Source organism: Haliotis rufescens, unplaced genomic scaffold, assembly GCF_023055435.1.
Source record: "Haliotis rufescens isolate VD_foot unplaced genomic scaffold, xgHalRufe1.0.p SCAF_121, whole genome shotgun sequence".
Taxonomy (NCBI): domain Eukaryota; kingdom Metazoa; phylum Mollusca; class Gastropoda; order Lepetellida; family Haliotidae; genus Haliotis; species Haliotis rufescens.
The window spans coordinates 401,643-414,547 of record NW_025963804.1 but is presented as its reverse complement, the minus strand read 5'-3'; the positions used below and the strand labels follow the sequence as shown (position 1 = coordinate 414,547).

At 38.6% G+C, this 12,905-nt stretch overlaps 1 protein-coding gene across 1 annotated transcript; it reads right to left on the bottom strand.

Moving 5' to 3' along the window:
- Positions 1 to 3,277: 3,277 nt before the first annotated feature.
- LOC124136193 lies at positions 3,278 to 10,911 on the bottom strand. Its single transcript, XM_046502050.2, has 4 exons — positions 10,762 to 10,911; positions 7,813 to 7,865; positions 6,768 to 6,891; positions 3,278 to 5,360 (listed from the first exon to the last, which is right to left on the bottom strand). The coding sequence occupies exons 1-4, from the start codon at positions 10,823 to 10,825 to the stop codon at positions 5,203 to 5,205; spliced, it is 399 nt and encodes a 132-aa protein (XP_046358006.2). The 5' UTR covers positions 10,826 to 10,911; the 3' UTR covers positions 3,278 to 5,202.
- Positions 10,912 to 12,905: the final 1,994 nt, after the last annotated feature.

Here is a 12,905-nt window from a genome sequence, read left to right as displayed (position 1 = left end):
GTCTAAGGCGCTCTGATTTGCTGTGCAGAGTTGCATCCCTTGGGCATGCCAGAAACCTATGGTTGTGGGTTCAAATCCCGTTTCACCCCGATTATGTTTCTAGGTTTGTCAACACCATACCCATGCTCGTGGGTTTCACTGAAGTGGTAAATGTCTGAGACCTGCATCACATCGGGCTTTCCTCCCACATTAACTGAAAAAAGCGGCGTTAAACCCAACTCACTCACTCACTCAAATGACAACTGCTCCTGTGATATGGACACATGCCTAGTAGTGCCACTCAGGACCAGTCATGTAGCCCCTGCATGTACTCCCACCCACAATCAGCTCTCTGGTGCAGGTCCATGCTGTAACCTCCCAGTCTAGCAGACTGCTTCCCTGCCTCCATGTGTGTGTGTGTGGGTGTTTGTGTGTTTGTGTGTGTGTGTGTGTGTGTGTGTGTGTGTGTGTGTCTTCCATGTGACAACACTGTGTGACTTATACAATACCACCCCAACCAAAGATCTATCTGCCTATAGTGTAGATAAAAACATATTCTATAAATTATTTAAAGTAATTATTGCTTTGTGCCAATGCCAACATGTAGACAGTTTACGATGTACTCTATTCATGTAACTTGACACATATTTGTCAAAATTGCTCGTTTATCAAAGATTAATTTCAGGACAATGTACATTCAGACATTGAAATACTTCTTCCATAAAACCAACACCTGCATGTACTTGCCAAACTAAGCGAACATGTTTGAGATATTAATATTCCATATGTCAAGTATTTTTTATTATTTTCTAAGATTGAAACGTTACTTCCATGATGAAATTAAGCCACTCACTTCACCAGCATTAGATAGTGTAGGTTCTGCATATAATGTATAAAATATTTTTCAGGATTTTATTTCCTGTTTCATTTTATCAGATTTTGTGTAGCTAGTAGCCCAGTATTACAGATTTGCATCCTTCTATCCTAGGCATATACTGAAGAAATAAAATAAGGGAACAGTTTATCAGCATGTGAAGTTTTACTGTTGCAGTGCAAATGCTTTATATGGAAACTAATAAGGCATGTTGGGGACCGATCATTTGACATTGGGGGCTTGGGAGATTTTTTTAATAATATAAATTTGTTCCACACAATACTGGAAAATAATAATTTACCTCAGGTTTTTACAACAAAAGATTTTGCTGGGTGACATGAAGTAAAAAAAAATTGTCTCCTTTCAGAGATATAAAAAGTGGAAGGAGTGTCTGAAAATATATACTGGTTGGTCCCTTGTAAATTGGTGAAAGATATTTTTTTAATTTATTTTTTTTTATAATGGAAATAAAAACAAAACGTGAGGCGGACTTTATGATGAATCAGGCGGTGCCTGAGAACCATGACTATTAAATGTTTTTTAGCCCAATGCCTTCATTTAAAGCAGATACCTTATTTTCTTCCATCAGTATAATATCTTAATAGCAAGGCATACACAATACTTGATTATCACAGTACACATGGATAAGTGGTATCAAGATACGATGTTTGTGTGTATCAAGTTGATAGTATTTATGTTCATATTATACAACCACGATAGAAGTATTTAAATGAGTATGTATTGACATTAATTGTATGGTTATTTGTTTCTCATGGACTATATTGTTTATTCACCCTTGAACAACGACATGCGAGTTATTATCAAGATTGTGTATTGTGTAGCCTCTCTCTGTGATATTCCTTATAGCGTTCGTCGTTGACACTGAAGATGTTGTACAGTGTAGATATTGTTGTTGCACCAGTAGTCATGTACGTCACTTTACATGCTGTTTCACATTCCGTCCACTTATACAATTACCTGTATAATAAACATGGAAACATTCCAATGTGTTCTTATTCATGATGATCTCGGGGAAAAGTTTTATTGCCGATTCCAGACAGGTCAGGGAATATTGAGAGATATTGTTTTACGTCAACTATTTTCCAGAATAGGTCGGGAGTGAGTGAGTATGGTTTTACGCCACTTTTAGCAATATTCCAGCAATATCACGGCGGGGGACACCAGAAATGGGCTTCACACATTGTAACCATGTCGGGAATGGAACCGGGTCGTCCGCATGACGAGCGAACGCTTTTAACCACTAGGCTACCTGACCGCCCCAGAATAGGTCGAGAAATATTGAGACACATTGTCTTACAGCAGCTGAGGATTCTAGATAGGTTTGGGGAAAACAGAGATCCATTGTTACGTCAGCTACAGATTCCAGGCAGGTCAGGAAAAATTAAAATATATTGTTTTACGGATCCCAGACAGGTCCGGGAACAAAGCATATATTTTACACTTGTCAGAGGGGTACACAAAGTACATGATCTAGACTATACCAGTTGTCAAACTTTCATTTTTGTGGAAGCCTTGGTGGCTGAGTGGGTTAGATCACTGACTTTGTGTGCTGGTGATAAGGTGAGGATGGGACTCAACCCAAAAGTACTAGAATCTGTGCTTTACTAAGAAAGTGTTATTCTAAATATAACATTTGTTACAGATATATTGCTTTACATTATATATGGATTCCAGATAGGTCATATGCCATTTACTGTGTATCTACCAATTGGGGTATGGTTTTATGTATATGTACATGTGTGACACACCTTATGTTCAGGAAGGTGTAAAAGAGTGAAAGCACGACAATCATAACATACTGTGCGCAGTATTATTATACATGGATTCCTGATAGGTCATATGCCATTTACTGTGTATCTACCAATTGGGATATGGTTTTGTGTATATGTACATGTGTGACACACCTTATGTTCAGGGAGGGTGTGAAACAGTGTTTTAGTCCCTTCGCACGACAATCATAACGTACTGGTGCGCAGTTATGTCTCGGGGTCCTTTGGGTTACCATGTTTTATTACAGAAGCACTGTCTACGGTGCATTACCTCTGCCCAGATCCTGAATTCATTCGACATAGTCTACTGCTTTACTCCACACAACCAAGAGAGCAGGGCTCTGCCAACTATATCCTTCGAGATATCGCCGAGTCTTTCAGGGCCTTTGGGATATCGTCGAGACTTTCGTGGTATCTCCGTTTCTTTCATGATACCAAGTCTTTCGGGAGATCGCCGAGTCTTTCAGGTTCTTTCGGGTGTATGGCCGAGTTTTTTATGGTCTTTCGGCACATTGAAGATTTTTTCAGGGTATGGGATATTGTGGAGTCTTGCAGTGTCTTCCAGTTACTGCATCATCAGTTAATTACGTTCTTCAGAAAATTTAGATGGTGATTCTCAAAAGAATAATCAAAATTCGAAGTGATTCATGCTTTATTTTATGCATTATTTATTGCCATAGCAAAGTGTGATCCCAAAATGAAAATCCACCATTTAAATACGTACAAATTACGTTATGCACTTGAACACAACAAAACATAAGAGCATTAAACTTTATTATGAGTGAGTGAGTTGGGTTCAACGCCGCTTTTAACAGTATTACAGTTATATCACGGTGTGTCAGCTTAATGTGGGAAGAAAGCCCGAAGTGATGCAGGTCTCAGACTTTTACCACTTCGGTAAAACCCAAGAGCACGGGTATGGTGCTGACAAACCTAGAAACATAATCGGGGCGAACCAACCGGGGTTCGAACTCATTATCATAGGTTTCTGGCGTTCCCCTTTGATTATAAATTACATTAAGGTGTGGTAAAATCATCACTATTTGTTAAACAATTCCACATGTGTCGTCTAAAGAGAAAATACCTACGAACAAATGCACGCAGATTTGACAAATAGATGATAACGATTAATATTTTGATGATTTTTAAACAAAACCAGTGCACCTTGCCTGTTGAAGAAATATCAAATGTGTGTGTGTGATGGTTGTTGGACAAATGGACAGAAGTGTGGACTTTATTAACAGTTAGTCATACAAGTGTGAGTTCATTCCTGTATTCTACACACCAGACATAACCCACCTCCTGCATAAACACTTCCACGTCGTTAGTAAACAAATATTACCAACCACACACATAGTAATATGACATATAGCATTATGCATAATGGACGTCCCGTTGCTCGTAAAAAACAAAATATACAAATATATTCCCAATGGTTTTATAGCAATGAATTGTTGTTCGTTGTATATACAGTAACCTTCACCCTGGCACCATGTCAAAACGCTCGTGAAAAACACCACTGGCTAATAATGGATTGCTCAATCCGAGTGAGTGAGTACTGTTTTACGCTTTTAGCAATATTCCAGCAATATCACGGCGGAGGACACCAGAAATGGGCTTCAGACAATGTATCCCTTTGGGGAATCGAACCTGGGTCTTCGGTGTGACGAGCGAACGCTAGGCTAACCCATCACCCCCACCCCTATGTTTTAACATAGATCGCTTTGTGGAAGGGGCCATAACTACAACATCCGCAGAAGAGCCGTCAGTCGCTCCCTCAACACCATCTTGATTACACATGCACATTTGTCATTAGACTAAGATTAAGACTCTGAAAAAATATGTTTGATAGAAACAAACAACTCCATTTATTTTGAAAAGGAGCCGTAGTCATGTATACTCGTAAAATATGCAACCCTCAGTATGACTTGTGTAACATGTATCAGAGCTTATTGTCCGATTAACCAAGGTGCCTGACTCCTAATGCTCACCTATTTTTAGAATCCCAGACCCGTGAAGATCCGGGGTAGAATATTCTTCAGCAACCCACGCTTGCCGTAAAAGGCGACTATGCATGTCGTAGAAGGCGACAAACGGGATCGCGTGGTCAGGCTCGCTGACTTGATACATGTCATCGTATCCCAATTGCGTAGACCGATGCTCATGATGCCAATCGCTGGATTGTCTGGTCCAGATTCGATTATTTACAGACCGCCGTCATACAGCTGGAATATTGCTGAGTGCGGCGTTAAACAACAAACCAACAAATGTTGAATCCCAAATGGAAAAAATATGGGAAATTAGTGTTACATGTTTGTCTCCACTTGTTCCATCCACCCAGACAGTTTCAGATCAAGCCTATGTCCAGCTGTTATGTAAAACAAGTATAGGAACTAACTATAGTCTATAATTCCCGACAATAAGGCTTCAGGAGTCACCAGGAAGTAAAGTAAGGGCCCATTATGGACATGGCACCAGAGCACTCAAAGTCGGCATCAACGGACGTCATATGATTCCGGTGTCCGCGTGTTTGACCATGTTCATAACGTTGTCAATATCTTAGGCGAGAGCAACGTGTTCCTCCCCCTCCTCCTCCTCCTCCTCCCCTTTGAGGGTGCTGGGGAGACAGGCGATGACGAGAAAGACGACGGAGACGAGGAGGATAAACAACAGCGGCGTGACGTACTCCACAGACAGGCTCTCGCTCGACAAGGAAGCTGAAGGAAACAGACCCATTATTGCATGTGTGATTACGGCAAGCACATCTGAATATAGAAACTGGAAGAAAACCATATCATATAAAAAAATCTAAGGTGTTATCAGTTTGTTTCGCAAGGGAATGATATCAGTATGTTTCACAAGAGTGAACTCCCGTGAAGATCCGGGGAAGAATAGGTCTTCAGCAACCCATGCTTGCCGTAAAAGGCGGCTGTGCTTGTCATAAGAGGCGACTAACGGGATTGGGTGGTCGGGCTCACTGACTTGGTTGAAGCATGTCATCGATCCCAATTGCGTGGACCGATGCTCATGATATCAATCATTGGATTGTCTGGTCCAGACTCGATTATTGACAGACCGCCGTCATATAGCTGGAATATTGCTGAGTGCGGCGTAAAACAACAAACCAACCACAAGAGTGAAAGGTGAATAACATTTTGAGTATGTTAAGTGTAGGAAAACGCCTTCTCATAATGTACCGGGTTAACAAAGATCACCACACTATATTACTTGTCGTAAGAAATGTCTTGGTGACTTGGTGTGTGTGTCATTGTAAACGAACACTGTTTCCAGGTCAAAAAGTACCCCGAGGAAAGAATATTTATATGGAAAATATTCCAATGTTAGTAAGATACTAGCTGTAGAAATAATATCCTTGGCAAAAAATTCCGTCCTGAAATGAATCTCCAGGGAGAGTAAATATCCTATTACATCATCCTAGCCGACGGCGTGAGACTTCTCCCATAACATCAACCACTGGTTATATGGACCAGGCCGCCGTGATATAGTTGGACTATTACTGAGTGCGGCGTAAACCAACGACGAACAGCTACATAGGCACTACATTATAACAACGTGTGGGATGCTGGTCATTTCAAACCGCGCGTGATGATGGGCATAAATGATCTGAAAAGGAATTTGCTTTATTTCGACTTTGAGCTGTTAACTTTATTCCTGAAGATGACGTCACTAGTCACTGTTTTACAAGTTCTTGTTCTAGCTAATACTCATTCCTTCACAGGTCCAGGGACGGTCGGGTAGCCTAGTGGTTAAAGCGTTCGCTCGTCACGCTGAAGACCCGGGTTCGATTCCCGACATGGGTACAATGTGTGAAGCCCATTTCTGGTGTCCCCCGCCGTGATATTGCTGGAATATTGCTAAATGCGGCGTTAAACCCAACTCACTCACTCACTCCTTCACAGGTCCGAGGGGACTCGGGTTAGCATCATAGGATCCCAGCAAACAATGCTTGTCGAGCTAGACGCCTTAATGGATCGGGTGGTCAGGCTCAGTGACTTGGCTGATTGTGTGACTTTTTACCCCAATCGTTCATAATATGAGGCAAAAGGTAAAGAAACAAACGTGAAATGAGGTGACGTGTCAGACAGACAGACAGACAGACAGACCTGCAACACTGCGCTTGACAACAGCCAGGACAAAACACACCCAGGTCAGTAGCACACCTATCGTGATCACCGCCTTCCTTCGCCCTGACCTGTAGTCCACCACTTCCGGCGGCATGCTCCCCTTCTGGAAAGACAACAATAATGCATAGAAGAGAAGATATATTATATTTTAAATAGCATCACAAACTGTGCTTATTTTTTCCACGAGTGGGTATGGTTTAACGCCGCTATTAGCCCTCTCCCACCAATATCACGTCAGCAGATAGAAATATGCTTTTCACCCATTTGCGGAATCGGATATACGAGCGGTGCCCTGAATCACGAGAGTGAGTGAGTGAGTGAGTGAGTATGGTTTTACGCCGCTTTTAGCAATATTCCAGCAATATCACGGCAGGGGACACCAGAAATGGGCTTCACACATTGTACCCATGTCGGGAATCGAACCCGGGTCTTCGGCGTGACGAGCCAACGCTTTAACCACTAGGCTACCCGACCGCCCCTGAATCACGAGACAGCCCCCACCGCCCCCGTGTGTGTATTCAGAGTCGGTGTTATTGATCCCGGACACACGCAGGGGGCTTTCTCTCCTCTAGTTACACCCAACCCCAAACATCACTGATACATACACCCCTGTGAAGATCCGGGTTAGAATAGGTATTTAGCAACCCATGCTTGCCATTAGAGGCGACTAACAGGATCGGGGAGTGCAGGCTAGATGCATGTCATCATATCCCAATTGCGTAGATTGATGATCATGATGTCAAATCACTGAATTGTCTGGCCCAGAACCGATGTTTACAGACCGCCATCATATATCTGGCATATTGTTGAGTTCGGGGTTAAACAAATAATAAACACACAATTAATACATACTGCGGAACCCTGTCAATCTGGACAGTTTATTGGAATTTCATTTCAATTCGTCCAGGTAAAAATACTGCCAGAAATTACAATATGTACGTAATTTGGAATGTACAGGTGCGTTGTATATACAGATTCAAGTGAATTTGTAAATGAAACAGATAAATATCATATCAGGTTCTACCTCATCTTTGTTCTTCACTTCAGTCATTGACTCAATAAAACTGTGATCCGCACCTGTTGACATAGAAAAGATATATAACATCACATGTACAGATCTATAACACCGTTAACAGATCTATAACATCGTAAACAGATCTATAACATGAACAGATTTATAACATTGTGAACAGATCTATAACATCACATGAACAGATCTATAACATCATGGATAGATCTATAGCATCGTGAACAGATTTATAACATCGTTAACAGATCTATAACACCATGAACAGATTTATCACATCAAGTACAGATCTATAACATCGTGAACGGATCTATAACACCGTGAATATATCTATTACATCATGAACATATCTATAACACAGTGAACAGGTCTATAACATAACATTAACATAACATTATGAACAGATCAGTAAATCATGAACATATCTACAACGCTGTGAAAAGATCTATTACATCATGTACAGATCTATAACATCCCGAAGAGATCTACAACACAGTGAAAAGATCTATAACATCATGCACAGATCTATAACTCCATGAACAGGTCTATAACACCATATGAACATATCTATAACACTATATGAACAGATTTATAACATCATATGAGCAGGTCTATAACATCATATGAACAGGTCTATAACATCATATCAGGTCTTTAGCATTTGAACAGATATAAGCATTACATGTACAGATCTAAAACGCCATATGAACAGAGCTAAAGCATTACATAACTATGAACAGATCTATAACAGCACATGAACAGATCTAAAACATGAATCGATCTATAACATCATGAACAGATCTATAACACCTTGAACAGGTCTATAACATGAATCGATACATAACATCATGAACAGATCTATAACACCATGAACAGGTCTGTAACACCATATGAACAGATCTCTAACACCATATGAACAGATTTATAACATCATATGAGCAGGTCTCTTAACACATGAACAGATATAAAGCATTACATGTACAGCTCTAAAACGCCATATGAACAGATCTATAACACTATATGAGCAGATTTATAACATCATACGAGCAGGTCTATAACATCATATGAACAGGTCTATGGCATATGAACTGATATAAAGCATTACATGTACAGCTATAAAACGCCATATGAACAGATCTATAACACTATATGAGCAGATTTATAACATCATACGAGCAGGTCTATAACATCATATGAACAGGTCTATGGCATATGAACTGATATAAAGCATTACATGTACAGCTCTAAAACGCCATATGAACAGATCTATAACACTATATGAGCAGATTTATAACATCATACGAGCAGGTCTATAACATCATATGAACAGGTCTATGGCATATAAACTGATATAAAGCATTACATGTACAGCTCTAAAACGCCATATGAACAGATCTATAACACTATATGAGCAGATTTATAACATCATACGAGCAGGTCTATAACATCATATGAACAGGTCTATGGCATATGAACTGATATAAAGCATTACATGTACAGCTCTAAAACGCCATATGAACAGATCTATCACAGCACATGAACAGATCTATCACAGCACATGAACAGATCAATAACATCATGTTAACTCCATGAACAGGTCTATAATACTAATAATATGAACATATCTATAACACCATATGAACAGATCTATAACACTATATGAACAGATCAATAACATCATACGAGCAGGTCTATAACATCATATGAACAGGTCTATGGCATATGAAAAGATATAAAGCATTACATCTACAGATCTATAACGCCATATCAATAGACCTAGAGCATTACATAACTATGAACAGATCTATCACAGCACATGAACAGATCTATACAACATATGAATAAATTTATAACAACATATGAACAGATCTATAACAACATATGAACAGATCTATAGCAACATATGAATAGATCTATAGCAACATATGAACAGATCTATAACAACATATGAACAGATCTATAGCACATATGAATAGATCTATAGCAACATATGAACAGATCTATAACAACATATGAATAGATCTATAACAACATATGAACAGATCTATAACAACATATGAATAGATCTATAACAACATATGAGCAGATCTATACAACATATGAATAAATTTATAACAACATATGAACAGATCTATAACAACATATGAACAGATCTATAACAACATATGAATAGATCTATAGCAACATATGAACAGATCTATAACAACATATGAACAGATCTATACAATATATGAATAGATCTATAGCAACATATGAACAGATCTATAACAACATATGAACAGATCTATAACAACATATGAACAGATCTATAACAACATATGAATAGATCTATAGCAACATATGAACAGATCTATAACAACATATGAACAGATCTATAACAACATATGAACAGATCTATAACAACATATGAATAGATCTATAGCAACATATGAACAGATCTATAACAACATATGAACAGATCTATACAACATATGAATAGATCTATAGCAACATATGAACATATCTATAACAACATATGAATAGATCTATAGCAACATATGAACAGATCTATAACAACATATGAACAGATCTATAACAACATATGAATAGATCTATAGCAACATATGAACAGATCTATAACAACATATGAACAGATCTATACAACATATAAACAGATCAATAACATCACATAAACAGATCTATAACAACACATGAACAGGTCAATAACATCATATGAACATCATCACTGTATACATTACTTATCTAACCTTAGTGTACAACAAATTGTTGATATAAAAAACACCCAACATGGTGTAGTCTAAATGTGGGTCAAGATACGGTTACATATACGTGGCTTCCTCGCGGTAGTTCCGGGATTACATCGTGTTTACATTGACAACAGACATACACGACCTATATAGAAATAACACTTCTAACTACCTGTTATTCTGCTACTCCTCAACTCACCTGTGCGGACTATCACACCTGTAGAAGTAATCAGTTCTCCATGTTTACAAACAAACTCAACCATAAACACTGTTCGCCATCTTGTGCAGAAGTGGAGTTATCTCCCTTCACCCATATCACCGTACACTTTATTTATAAACTTCCTTTTCAATGGTGACCTAGTTGTGATTTAACGTGGTTAATAGTATAGCCATGAATCGGCGTTTAATTCTGCACACACAAAAACAGTAACGAAAAACAGCACCGGCTAGCTCAATATCACAGTTACAAAATAAAAGTATAAGCGTTGTTTTCCCTTCAAAAGCTATCACATTCCTCTTTGTGATACAAAGGCACACTAGATCCCTATTAGTGGAGCAAGCCGGTCACCATATCACACTTGTGTGGTGGCTCGCTAAAAGTAATATGCTTATCTGTAAGGTGGCACCAAAGCGACGTGGGACTTCAGTGAAAACATTACAACCCGACGTCAAATTACAGCGAATACGCCACTCACTCGCTCACTCACTCACTCACTCATAAATCGCCCGCCCGCCCGCCCGCCCGGCCACAAAAAGGCAAAATGGCCACAAGAAAAAGTCCTAATGGCAACAACAAACCTAACTAACCTAAAGTGAATGTGGGTGAGTGAATATGATTTTACGCCGCTATTAGCAATATTCCCGCAATATCACGGCGGGGAACACCAGAAATGGGCTTCACACGATGTACCCATGTAGGAAATCCAACCCGGGTCTTCGGTGTGACGAGCGAACGCTTTAACCACTAGGCTACCCTACCGTCGTAATCGTAATAGTGAGAGTGAAGTAAATGCTGTAAAACTTTATTACACACCAGATATTCGAGTTACAATATGCAAATAACTATAAAGAAAATAAATTACACAATGGTGAAATACATCTGTAGAAAAGAATTATCCTCTCTTTTAACAAATGCTTCAGTGGAAAACAACTACATCAACAGAAAGGAAATACATCGGTAAAACAAAAAAACAATGGCCCAGCGAAAAACAAATATCTTAGTTCTCAACAGTTTCAATCTTATTAGTTTTCCATAGAAACCATTGACCATTTACAGTAAAGGAATATCTAAGAAGAAAATAGGGAAGTATTACATTGAAAAAATGCCACATGATTGGTAATAAACATTAGCATATTTGTGAAGTATTTCCACTTAGTCAGAAGAAAACAATGACCCTCAACAATAAAGAAATACCTCGTTAAGAAACTGTTACAAAATTTGTAAAGATACACTTATTGATAAATAAAAGCAAATGACGCTTAAAATAAAATACAAATTCCTCACAAGCGGTGCAAGAGTTACCAATGACACACTCACTACATCAAAGGCGTTGAATGAAAACAGTGAAACTTTAGCAGTAACAAACACCTCGGAGGAGTAGAAATGAAATTAAGTTACACACAAACACCTCGGGGAAACAGAAATGAAATTAAGTTACACACAATCACCTCGGAGAAAAATTATATTAAGTTACACACAAACACTTCGGAGAAACAGAAATGAAATTAAGTTATACACAAACACCTCGGAGAAAAATTATATTAAGTTACACACAAACACTTCGGAGAAACAGAAATGAAATTAAGTTACACACAAACATTTCGGAGAAACAGAAATGAAATTAGGTTACACACAAACACCTCGGGGAAACAGAAATGAAATTAAGTTACACACAATCACCACGGAGAAAAAATGAAATTAACTTACAAACACACATATCGAAAGAGTAGAAATAGAGTTAAGTTGCACCCAAACACTTCGGAGAAACAGAAATGAAATTAAGTTATACACAAACACCTCGGAGAAACAGAAATGAAATTAGGTAACACACAAACACCTCGGGGAAACAGAAATGAAATTAAGTTACACACAATCACCACGGAGAAAAAAATGAAATTAACTTACAAACACACATATCGAAAGGGTAGAAAATAAGTTAAGTTATTCACAAACACCTCGGAGGAACAGAAATGAAATTAAGTTACACACAAACACTTCGGAGAAACAGAAATGAAATTAAGATACACACAAACACCACGGAGAAACAGAAATGAAATTAAATTACAAACACACATATCGAAAGAGTAGAAATGAAATTAAGTTACACACAAACACCTCGAGGA